The 13,168-nt window shown below is 33.6% G+C and overlaps 1 protein-coding gene across 1 annotated transcript; it reads right to left on the bottom strand.

Moving 5' to 3' along the window:
* Positions 1-2,811: 2,811 nt before the first annotated feature.
* On the bottom strand, positions 2,812-7,677 carry LOC116016620 (boron transporter 1-like). The gene is made up of 12 exons (XM_031256971.1): positions 6,942-7,677; positions 6,740-6,822; positions 6,434-6,626; positions 6,123-6,261; positions 5,649-5,814; positions 5,298-5,464; positions 5,009-5,182; positions 4,832-4,927; positions 4,495-4,629; positions 3,901-4,220; positions 3,560-3,827; positions 2,812-3,466 (listed from the first exon to the last, which is right to left on the bottom strand). The coding sequence occupies exons 1-12, from the start codon at positions 7,043-7,045 to the stop codon at positions 3,131-3,133; spliced, it is 2,181 nt and encodes a 726-aa protein (XP_031112831.1). The 5' UTR covers positions 7,046-7,677; the 3' UTR covers positions 2,812-3,130.
* Between the last annotated feature and the right edge of the window lie 5,491 nt (positions 7,678-13,168).

The following is a 13,168-nucleotide window of genomic DNA, read 5'->3' as shown; positions in this document are numbered from 1 at the left end:
AGTAATTCTGTATGTAGTCATTTACTTCTATTTTTTAATTCCTATACATGGCATGGCTTGTTTTGATCGTTAACTAACATGGTAAAAGTTATATTGTATAGAGTACATTTACCATTTTCCTTATTAAAGTGTAGGACTATAATCCATGAACCAATTATCCACCTTGTAAGGTGGTCCATTGACATAAAATATATTTTTATTATACTAAAGGTATAATTTTAATACACTAAAGGTTCAATTTTTTATGATACATTATTTGAGTATTGAAAATATATTATTTGATATACTACTAAATAATAAATCTTCAATATACAAATAATGTATCTATAGTATATTAAAAATAAAAATTTATTCACAGTTAACAATATAACTTCATCTTCCAATTTGTACACCATGAGTTCCGGCCTAATCCTTATATCATGGACCAGTGTTTACAGTGCACTGCGAATTCTGATGCATGTGTATTAGTGTGTGTATTTTATTTTGTGACTTTTTGTCTCTTGTGTTATAAAATTTTATACCTTAAAAGTATGAATTCTGTACCGAAACAAATTAATAATTGTGTCTTATGTTATGAATTTTTGTATCATGTGTTGTGAAATTCTGTGCTTATGAATTTTTGTATCATGTGCTATGATTTTGTGTGTCATGTGTTATGAAATTTTGTACCTTGCGAATATGAATATTGTACCACGGTGTTTCGATCCAAAATCCATAATGCTATGTGGACCCTGGTCTATGATATAAATTGTTGTTCCAGCACTAGTGGATCACAAGATAAAAAAAGATTAGCCAATTGTCTAACCGTCACATACATATTTAACTTTTGTTAATATTCTAGTTTAGTCCGAGGAAAATTTATAGTTCAAACGTGATAATACTGATGGGATTTACGCTTGACGGGGGAAGTTAAATCTTACATGATTAAAGGCATTATGCACCAAAATTTGGACATCGTTTTCAATGAACTTAATTATGGCAGTGTTATGCATGTATTAATGTATTGGCATATTCTGAAAGAAAGAATTGAGGACAAAGGTCCTGAAATGATTAGAAGATGACCTCGAATGTTTGCCACTTCTTTCCCCTAAGTCAGCCCAACCTATCCACTCATTCATTTGCCTTTTAAGACTCTTATGTGTACACGAAAATTCTTTCTTTTTGTTTTTTTATGCATTAATTAACTTTGGATCGATCTAGGTCATATCAAATCAAAGTAAGGCTGAGAATGTATGGCGCAGGGGACCCTCTCTAGTCTCCCCTCACCATTGTGTTCTTCCCTTCACTCGAAATGCTGTTTGACATGCATTTCTAGCCGCTGCTTTTGTAGTTGAAGGATAATCATAATGCATCGCTTAATTATGTCATTCAATAAAGCTACTTCGATCTGTATATTCATTCCATATTTCTTTTACTATTACCTTATTGAGCTGTCGGCTTGTAATGCAAAGGATGTACAGTATCTAATCCTAGCTTTGACCATCAAATTTTAAGTGGTTCAAAGTTATTGCGAATATTTTTCATATATTATTGAGAGATGACAGCATTACCAAACATATGTTATGTAAGCGATGCCGGACCAAGTAAATATTATTCGCAATAATTTTGCATGTGGTACATATTTCATTTTTTGGAGAGAGTATTTAGTTTGTCAAAGAAGAATTCTCTATTAAGGAAACAAGTTTGAATGTTACCGGAAATGTAATAATTTAATTATAAAGGGTGTCTAGACTCTCCCATAGCTAGACCTGGCAATTCGTGTATACGGGTTCATTAACGGGTCGAAACGATAACGACACGAATACGATAAGGCTAAACCCGAACACGACACGTTAAGGTTAACAGGTTCAAAATTGTAACACGAACATAAATGACAATGGTTCTTAGCGGGTTCTAAACGTGTATGTGTAAACGGGTTAACACGATAATATTAACGGGTTAAACGGGTTCTTAAGAGGTTTACGGGTTGACCCGTTAAGACACGAAAACATAACGGGTTCTTAACGGGTCAACCCGTTAACGACCCGGGACATGTTAAGGCTAAACACTAACCCGTTATTTTCGTGTCGTGTTAACGGGTCGTGTCGATAATTGCCAGGTCTACCCATAGCTCATCCCCATAATGACTTTTTGACGCCCTATTTATGCTCAAGAGGGCAAATTATTCTGTGAACCAGAATCCACCTTACAAGGTGAATTCGTGTTTAAAATATACAATTTACATATACAATATTTACAATTTGAATTGTGAACATCCAGTATGTAAATTATGATGGGTCCACATTGAAGGATGGATCACTCCATGATATAACTATTGGCTCAAGAGTAAACCTACCTTGCCCTCTTCCTTAGATCAATAGGAACCTCTCCTTCAATTCCCTCTCACTCCACCTTCTTTGTAGATTGTCCTTACATATTAGAGCATATTTTCAGGTTGCATTGCCTCTTTCTCATTCGGCCATATGTCCCTTTTTCTTAGGTCTGTTTCCTAAATCCTAATGCTCATGTGCACAATCTCGCCATAGGATCAAGGCTTTGGCAATAGGATTTAGGCCTCCGTCAACTAAACCTCATTCATGTTAGGGCCTCTAAGGGGGAGGGATCTAAAGGGTATGGGTTATATCCCTTAACTGTTAAGAATAAATATACATATAACGTGATTGTATTATTAGAAAAAAAAAACATGATATTATTAAAATATTTGAATTCAAAATGATATTATTAAAATATTTCCATGTGCATAAGTGTTGAAGTTGAAACGTATTTCAGTTGTTGAGCTAGGAAGTATAGGTAAAACAAAAAACAGTGTAATTTAATCAGGGAACTCTTGAAATCCATGCCATTACACCCTTGAACACTATAATAACCATAGAAGACAAGAAACAGTACAATATAGTACCTGCAGGCTGCAGTTTTAGTAGGATTACAAACTTCTTACAATTAAGCTAAGGAATCATCCATATGGGCCTAATGTAATGTTACAGTAGGTGCACTTACGTACTCTCAAAAGATTTCACATCATCACACTCATTACAGCAAATTGAAACAAGCTAATAATTATAAGTCATCTTAAACATGCATGGATCCAGTTGCAGCCAGGCCAGCCATCTGAATCTTTCTTTCTTTCAATTCATGACTGACCATTTGAACAGGATTTACTAGAAGGACTCAGTCCTGATCCCCCCAAATTAGATTGTCTCATCACTTCTCCTGTTCTTGGGCTGAAACCTCCTTTCTTCCCAGAATGTGGACTTTGCTCTCCTCTCACTCTGCTAATCTGGGGACTATATGCTCTCCCTGATAACCGTGGGCTCTGAAGCAGGTTTGCCTCTCTTGCTGGCGTCGTTGTTGAACTACTTACCTTGGGACTGCTCATATGCTTGATCTCACCACGGCTTCTCGTAATAATCTCATCTAAAATCTCTCCACTCCCAGCATACGAAGCTCTCGCGCCCACTTCGTCCTCCTTCAATTCAACACGTACACCATCAAATTAGCTAGCTAGAGTGTATTAGTGAAACTGCAGAACATTATATATATTACTGGACTAGTGATTTACCGTGGGAAGGTTGAATGGAGCAGCCGGTGCCTCTTCGTAGTCTGCTGCATCCAAATCCTGAAGGTGTAGGCTTTTGAAGAACTTGGGCAATATGTACTGTCGTACCGGAACCAAAAGCATAATCAGCAGTGGGAAAAGGAGCCCCGCAATTGGAACCCAGGTTATCCCAAAACAAGCAAGCAAGTACAGTGTCTGAAATATTGTGAATGTTGCAATTGCCTTGAAAGGCACAGTCTCCACAAAAGTTGCATGGTAGTTCTCCAAAACCCTGCATCCAAAATTGATTTCCATTAAAGATGAAGAGCTTAAGGGTAATAGCTAATATTTGAAGAACTAATTACTTGTATCTTCTGCTAGGGGCAGTGAACAGCAGTAAGATCCTCTCCCAAAATTGATTGCCTGGTAGACTTTCAATGGCCATAAATGCAAAATATCCCCACAACACCGAGGTTGGAATCATTCTTAATACAGGCATTGCAGCAACACAAGCACCCACCATTGCTGCCTGAAGCAGGTTACTCAACCGCTGTTCTTTCACCTCTACTGGCAACAGATCATCAATTTCCTTCTCAATGTCAAAATGTGTTTCGTCGACTGGCGCATCAATGTGTCCAGAGCTTGATGCCAATTGAATGGTTGATTCTTTCATCTCTTTTAGCCCCTATCACAAAAATGAAAGATAATAATTAACCATAAAAAATTCAGATTAAGGTCCTTTTCAAAAAGAAATTCAGAAAGGTAAGTTTAATATATGCATATATGCTATGTTTCACTCATAGAACTACAACAAGGAAATCCATATGAAGCTATAAACAGACCTACTAATCTAGTATTTGAATCATAACATGTTAGTTTGTTGATAAAACTTTACATTACATCAAGACTATATGGAAATTATGATCGAACAGATCAGATATGTATAGTAAGTAACATACTGTTGATGATTGCTGATAGATTAACGGAGTTTGCATCCATTGATAAGCGTCTTGCATATTTCCATACAATTGTGCCAGGCTTGAGTTGTTCTTCAAACTTTGGCGTGCTGTGGCAACAAGTCGGTTCCGAAGCAACTTTCAACATAGAATGTAAGTTTTGTGAGTTACAGATCAAAGAAGAAGAAGAAGAATCTAATCATGCATGCATGTTGTGTCTAATTCTGCTAATTAAACTTACTAACAAAGAATGATTTCAAAAGTAAAAGGAAAAATTAAAAGAAACACCCACACATGACATGTATTAGAGAGAGTTTCACATGGAGATAAAGGTAATTACTTGGTGTTTAAGAGTAGCCAAACTTTTAGTGTGCATTGGAGATTGCGGGATTACACCATTTGATGGAGGGATGCCAATAAGACCACACATCAGAGTCTGCCACCAATTAAGCAAAACACATCTTAAGAATCAGCAAATTAAAATATAAGTTGTGAAAGCAGAATGAATTTTGCATACCAAAAAACCCAATAGAAGCAGGTCATAATGAAAAGAAGGTGGCTTTCTGAGATTGAAATCTTTCTGCTGAGCTAGTTGAGAGGCCACACTGTGGTCAAAATAGTACAGTACTGCAATCATGGTTGCAGGAACAAAAGCTCCAAATATGTAGATAATAGGCACATTTAACATGTCCTGCCACAGAAAACATACTAATTATTCTTTCATTTCAGGGATGTGAGTAAATTAAGAAGAGTAATAGATCGATGTGAGATTGAAATTATTCCAACCCAGAAACTAATTAACATGCCTTTATAACAGTCCAATTCCCGTATGCACCGGGTGACCAAGGATTTGGGCTGAAGAGGCGCCGTGGAATCCCTTCTGGAACACTTTGAGATGGTATGTAGGATACCCCTGTCCAAACTAGCACCATAATTGGAACTCCATAGTCAGCTATGAGGCTTCTAAGCCAACCTGTATATATGATGAACGAGATATATATTTATTATAAAGTACAAAGTTGTGAATGGAAAAATCATAAGATTAAGCATCTGTAGAGGTATCTAGGACTAGGAGCATATATATATATATATATATATATATATATATATATNATATATATATATATATATATATATATATATATATATCAAATTACCAGTTCCATATCTCCATGACCTTGCTTTTCGGCTTCTTAATGCAGTTAGGAGCAGACCAAATGATAGAACCAAGGCAAACATTCCATTGGCGAATCTCCATGAAGGCATGAACTGAGTTGAATTGGGGTTTTCTCGTTTAGGAATGCGGAACTCATCCACAAGTCCCTAAGGGGAATTGAAGGGAAGAACATCAGAAAGAAAGAAAGATGGAAAAAACAAACAAAGAATTACGTGGGAAAAATGAAAACTTTTAGAGTAGTACTATGATAGGCGGCAGTGGGGGCAACAAGTGAAAAGAATATTACAACAACGTAACTTTTAGTCTTTTAGCATGTCACTTTATCAAAAAGTAGAAGCTAAGGCTGAATCAGTAATATATAGTAGAAAAGAAATACGGAGTATATACTAAGCTAGCTAGGACTAATTAATTAAGGCAAATTAAACTAGCTATATGGTGATGCTATTATTCTTACTTTGATAGCTTGCTGCATGAAAAGCATGGCAATAAGCATCCCAAACAGCTCTCCAGCCAGGCGAGTAAACCTATTAATAATGGAGCAAGCTCCTAAAATAGCCAACAGGAAGAGCAAAGCTGCAGTCCACACACATACCCTAATCGAGAAAATAATTAATTAGATACAGAATTGAATGTAATTAAGCATCAATCGAAAGTCTTGGAAATTAAGAAAAGAAATGATGTGTTACATATATATATGTATGTATAGTACATGGAAACGATATATAGCAGGTACTATATATATAATTATTAAGTCACCGCACTAACCATCCAGTCCATGCAAGGAAGAGATCACGCCCCAAATCTGGTCTTTGTTTGGCAAAGGTAAACATGAATGTATACATGATAACAGTAGGCTCCGCCACTCCCAATATCAACAGAGGCTGACCTCCGATGATGGAGTGGATAATGCCACAAATTGCAGTTGACGCCAACGTTTGAACAGCAGTAAGAACTCCATCTACAGGCAAGCCCAGGATTATTTTAATTCATCCATATGCATATAAATAATAATAATAAGTTCTTCAATTGTATGAATGAAAATGGCGAGCAATATATATATATATGCATTACCAGTATTCCTCTCGAGCTGTTCGCCAAAAGAGATGACCGGGATTGCTGATGCAAAGAATATGTAGGTGGTGGGAGCCAAGATCCTGTTTCAATTACTCCATCTTAGATATAGATAGATTGATAAAGAAATGGGCTTTTTTTTTCTTTTTTCTTTTCTGAGCAAGTACATACAAGAAGTGAAGTAGGTAGAGTACGTTGATACCTTAAGCCAGCACGGAATCCACCGCTCCAATCTTGCTTGTAACACAGCAGTCTTCCACGAAGGTCATTACTGATCCCACGAAAAGGTACAAACGTCTCTTCCATGAGACTACTACTCGATAGATCTTACGCCTACCGTTAGGCGCTAGCTACTCCTACGTATTGGATGCTCGATCGGTTATCGTCAGATGGACCGGAGAGATTAGCTAGGCCGGCCGGCCTGCCGGGCTCAAAGTTTTCTCCTTTCGTTTTCAATTTCAGAAAAAAGAGTACGTACAGTAGTGCTTTCACCCAACAACACAGCTCATATTAGCTGCAGCTAGCGTCGATATGATGAATACACTACTATTAAACAAAGCAGTATTTTCACGAAAATTAAAGCCTTGCTGCTTACTTGATCATAATGTGCAGAACATGGCCACGTCTACTGCACTTTCACCAAAAGATTTCAACTCTCCCTTTCTCTCTCTCTCTCTGATCTCTCTCTCTATCTCATCTTTTGTTTATTGGGAAACTAAAAGATGTCAACTTGATAGATACTGCACATAAATATGTGCATGAAAAGAGATGGATTATATTAGGCAGTGGGAGATTGAATTGAAAGAGTGTGCAGGGAGCTGAGCTGAGGCAGATTAAGAGTGTTCGTTTGTAAGCAAAAGAATAGCAAAGTGTGCGGGCGAAGGAAGTGTGGGCGGAAAGGTCCAAATATATAGAGATAGCTGGCAAAAGAGTGAAATGCGGGGGTCAAAGGAGAATATAATAGGAGGAGGATATTCACAAACATGGTCCATTACTCTCCACTCCGATCCACCTACACCATCATACGACAAACATATACATAAACAAATGCCAGAAAGAAGAAAGTAAAAAAGGAAAAGCCTTCAAAAAAGTCTCAGATTCCTCCATTCTCCAATCAACGTTTCAAAAACAACAACCCCCCCTCCCCCCCCCCCAAAAAATACAACCCCACACAGCATTATTTCATACAAATAAAATATCACTCTCTTTGTCTCATTTTACCTGTTAATATTTATCATTTATTAGTCAAATCAATTCTTACTTTTTTTTAATGTATTTTTAAAATTAATTTTTTGTGTTTAATACTTCCACTGTCCCATTTTGTTTGTCTGGTTGAGAATTGACTGAAATTATTTTTAATTCAATTTTTTATAATATTAAGTTTAATATTAGTATATAAAATTTATATATTTAAAAACTATATTAAAAGTATTATAACTAAAAATGACTAAACAAAATAATCAATAAAGAAAAATTTATATATACTAATAATAAACTTAATATTATGAAAAATAAATTAAAAATAACTTCATTTAAACCTCATTAATCAAACTTGACACATAAAATGAGACCATGGAGTATTAGATTTCTTTTAAAAGAACAAACAATATGTTAATTTTAATAGTTTAAGTGAGATAGATTACGTAGCTAATTATATTATATTATATTGTAGTAAAACTGGGTTATTTATGATCGAGGTGCATGGTAAAGATGAAAGTGAAACAAAGAAAGACAGAAGAGGCCAGTAGGGTAGATATCTAACTCTAATTTAATCTAATCTAATCTAACGGGCTATTTGGTTGACAGTAATAAAGGGAACATTGAATTATAATTCATTGAATTGACAAATTATTATGTTTGGTAGGAGGGAATTGCAATACCTTCCCATTGTTGAATTAGAATTCCCACACCCCTCATGTGAATTGTAATTCGGTGACTTTAATTTGGGGAGAAGCAAAGCTTGGATGAAGACCATTTTACCCTTCAATTATTATTATTATTATTTACATAAGGGCATTCCGGTCATTGTATCATATATTCCCTTTCAATTTCCTGTACTCCTATTCCTCATACCAAACACTATAATTTCAATTCCTACTTTATTCACCGAATTACAATTCTTTTCCCCCCTAATTCCCTCCTCTCAACCAAACGCCCTGTAAAAAGATAATAAGTCTCAATTCATGTTATATCATTGATTTACGTACATTTTTATGTTCAATTTTTTAATACATTATGTTATAAGAGTTGTACTATACAATTTTTTGGACAAAAATATCTTAATATTTATAAGTTATGTAATATTTTCTCATTATTATTAGTTATTATTACCATGTATATGCATATATACACAATATTTTTTCCAGATATTATTCAATAGTAATAATGTATGTAGACATGCTATTATAAGAAGGAATAAGGGTCAAATAAGTCATTCAACTGTTATGAAAAGTGCAATTGAGCAATCAAACTCTAAAAAACTGCAAATAAGCCACATTAAACTTGAAAAAATGATGCAATTAGATCCTTTTTACCTCCTATAACATGTTAACGATAGGTTATAGATGATTTACATGTGACCGTGGCTCCAGTTCCGAACCGACAGTTCCTAGTTTCAAAAAAAGGCGAACTGACAGTTCCAATTTGAACCGTTAGTTTGAATGAGTTTTTTTTTTTAAATTCTATTTTATATTTTTTAAATAGTCTAAATTCAACAAATTGAAATTTTGTCATTATGGATTTTTTTTTAAAGTGGTTATATCAAATATTTTAATTTTTAGCTTCAACTTAATTTTAACAAGATATGAAAACAACTTAGTCTTGGTAAAATTAAATGCAAGTAGAATTATTTTTATTTTTAGTTTAACTTTAAAGTTTAAATATCTTATATAACTATTTTTTTTTAATTCCAGAGCGAAAATTTTCTTTTAAAAAAAGCAATTGTTGAATTTGGAATATTTTAAGAATAGAAAATGATGAGCACAAATGATGAGTGTAAAAATGGTGTAATGTCGTTTCGCTGAGGATTGGGGTTATGACACGAAATTGTGTGAATTACCAGGCACTAGAGTATGTGAATTTATAGAATCCAAGCAACAAATACTGAATGGTGTAAAAGAAAGCAATTGATTAGGGTGAAAAATATATGATAAAAGGTATGGGCCAGATTAGGAGGATTGTAATCTTGATGTTCCAACCAACTCAGGATTAGGGAAAGAATAATTAACCAAGGGATATATGGGCAATGCACAAAAGAATTCTACTCAGCTACTTTCGTAATCAATAAGAGAATTAGGCTAAAATTGCCCCACTGTCGTGATGCATCAATTATAACCTTAAACACCTAAGCATTGTAAGCCCCCAAAATTACCTCTACTTTCATAGCAAGAAAATTAGGTTGAAATTGGTAAGGCTCGAGGTCTCCATCCAACTTTCGTTGTAATGAATCCCTCTCCTAGACTAGCAATTAATTCTGGCCACAAACCAATAACTAGTGCAAAGAAATCCCCAAATCAACATAAACCCTAGGTAAAAGATTCAATCCCTTTATGCAATTAATTACCAATTGAACATCAAGATTAACAATGGATCCCTAATCCAAACCCATAAACGAACTACTCTCGCATGATGGGAGTAAACAAAACAAAGCAATAATTAATAACCATAAACATTGCAAGAATTAAAAGGGAATAGAAACTTATCTGATAAATAACAAATCCAACTTCAATCCTTGATTCCAATCTTGAAATAAAATAATCTAATGTAAAACTAGTATAAACTATGCCGGGGAAAATATAAACTAAAAACTAGGGTTCAGAACTCTGTAAGGGAACCTCCTTAAATTGTAGAGAATATGTTAAATATATAGGAGGTAGATGGGCCTTGGCCCATTAGGCATCTTCTAATTCTTTTCCAACTTGTATTCTTCATTGTAATTCCCTTTTCTTCCAGAACTTGTCCAATATTCTTCCTTTGTTGTTCCTTGTAGATATTTCAGCACTTGGGCAATATAACACACAAACAATTCCCAATTTCACTAGGATACAGAAAATAACCTTCAAAACAACTAGAATAAGGGGTGAATAAATATACAAAATAGCAGATATCAGAAAATATAATTAAAAAAGAAAAAACGGTTCAAATCAGCCGTTCAAACTGGATTTGTCAGTTCATCATTTTTTTAAAATCGGGAATCATCGATTAGGAACCAGAACCGTAGTCACCCTAAGTCAACTATAAGCCTATAACGTGTTGTTAACCTGATATAAGAGGTAAAAATTGTTTAATTGTATCATTCTTTCAAGTTCAAAAGCTTATTTGGAGTTTTTTAGATCAGAGTTCAATGACTTAATTGCACTTTTTATAAAAGTTGGATGGTTTATTTGACCCTTATGCCTATAAGAAATAAGTATGATTTCATTATATTTTAATTAAATATTACCATAATTATATTTAATAATTTATCATATATAAAATTCTTTACTTTAATAATATTAACGGTGACCTCTCATTTGGGAGAACTATAGTTATGCCGCTTAAATACAAAGTCTTTGGCAACTATACTCTTAATATAATATAAATTCTATAACTATATAATTATTTTAAAAATTAACATTGAATATTAATATTGGGCATATATTTTTACGCATCGCACATATAAAATACTAATAATATATATATATATATATATATATATATATATATATATATATATATATTACAACGTCATCATTCTAATCATTGACCCTGGCCTATCGAATTGCTACCATTAACAAAATCAAAAGTTGGTGAAATGATTAACTAAGTAATTACAAAGTGTCAGTATGTATTATAATGTGCAAAAACATTATTGGAGTCTGTCTACCTAGAAAAAGAAAACAACAAAAACTTCATAAGTTATTGTTAAATATGGGAAAGTGTTTGTTAAATAAGTAGGGCTCACCAATATATACCAAATTAAAATATTAATCAATAATACAAGATGTGTATTATTATTGTTGTTGTTGTTGTTTAAATATAATTTTTATCCTTAAATATTACACGCACATATATATAGGGATGGTTCACATGTAAAAGAACTTTCAGGTGAAAATAGAGTGATATATGAGCCGTTGATATAATCTATATCAATTGCCAATGCGCTTACTAGGGAGTTTTCAAAGTTATGCATATTAAGCTCAATGTTATGCAACTAAAGACCTTGTGGTCTAGTGGCACCCGGTGTCTCAACGAAAAAAATTGAACTGTTGTGCACCTTAAGAGTTAAATTCATGTACCTTAAACTGTAAACACATGCACTTAGAGTATGGAAGTTGTTATTTATAAAGAAAAAAAGTAGTGCACTTTAAGCTTTAAACTTATATATAGTATTATGATATTATTTAATTATGTAAAAAGATTGTAATTTCAAAACAAGAGTATTTTTCTAGGATGGCAGAAAAGACATTCAGTTTCAACGCCTCCACTGAGACTCAAACTCATAACCTTCCATATAAGAGAGCCACTACTCTGCCATTTGAGTACAATGTGCTTAGCAAGTGTACATTTATTTGATTATAAGATTAGTGCAATATTATAAAACAAAAGCTTAAGTAACACGATTATATTAATAAATAATTAATATTTTGGTACATTAATTTTAGCCTATTAATTAGTACATAAAATTAATTCTTTAATTATAATAATATCATACCTTAGTTAAAGTGTGTGTATGTATATGACTATTGTAAAAATTAGTCTAAGCGCTAAACGTTCTTAGGCTAAAGTAAATTACCTTTTAGGCGGCCGGTCGTTTAGGCACCCAACTCGACTGAGTTGGCGACTTTGCTGAATTCGGCCGAGTTACGGAGTTAGTATATATAGTGTATGAATATATAATTGAATGCGCACACCCTGGCCTGGCCTGCATGCACAAGCAATGATAGGATCGCAGCATATACAAGATATATATAATTAGGTAGTGGAAGTGGGAACATTAATTGGCCCGGAAGACGCGCTAATGCTGTGTTGTCCCATGTTTTAGTGATCAAATTGCACCATTTTCCACACTTTCTTGATATATGAAACCCTATATATAAAACAATTTTTAAGAATGGTAAAATACTATCTTTAAAAAAAGAAAATAGTAAAATACTAACTCTATATTGGGATTCAAATTTATGACCTTCGATACATGTCATTGAATTACAAGTTATTTGGCATATTTTAATTTACATATTTAATTTCATTTGATTTTAATGATATAATATAAATTTTTAAAGCATAAAGTTTAATATATTATAATAAGTACTAATAATAATAAACATATTTGAACTGTCCAACAAATATTAGGTATATAGAAACAAAACCAAACTTGGTTTCTGGATTATGGTCCTAAAATATCAATATTAAATATAGTTGATATTTATATTTTATAATAAGTCAACATGG

The sequence above is a fragment of the Ipomoea triloba genome, chromosome 4, assembly GCF_003576645.1.
Source record: "Ipomoea triloba cultivar NCNSP0323 chromosome 4, ASM357664v1".
Taxonomy (NCBI): Eukaryota; Viridiplantae; Streptophyta; class Magnoliopsida; order Solanales; family Convolvulaceae; genus Ipomoea; species Ipomoea triloba.
The sequence above is the reverse complement of the archived record's forward strand: the minus strand, read 5'-3'. Positions and strand labels throughout refer to the sequence as shown.

What these genes read in the sequence shown, in the direction of transcription:
- LOC116016620 (XM_031256971.1), bottom strand. Translation starts at nt 7,045, where the DNA reads ATGGAAGAGACGTTTGTACCTTTTCGTGGGATCAGTAATGACCTTCGT. An exon ending in GGAATTGGACTGTTATAAAG is followed by an intron (nt 5,183 to 5,297) that starts GCATGTTAATTA and finishes TTTCTGTGGCAG; the next exon opens with GACATGTTAAATGTGCCTAT. An exon ending in CTCCATTCAACCTTCCCACG is followed by an intron (nt 3,467 to 3,559) that starts GTAAATCACTAG and finishes GTTGAATTGAAG; the next exon opens with GAGGACGAAGTGGGCGCGAG.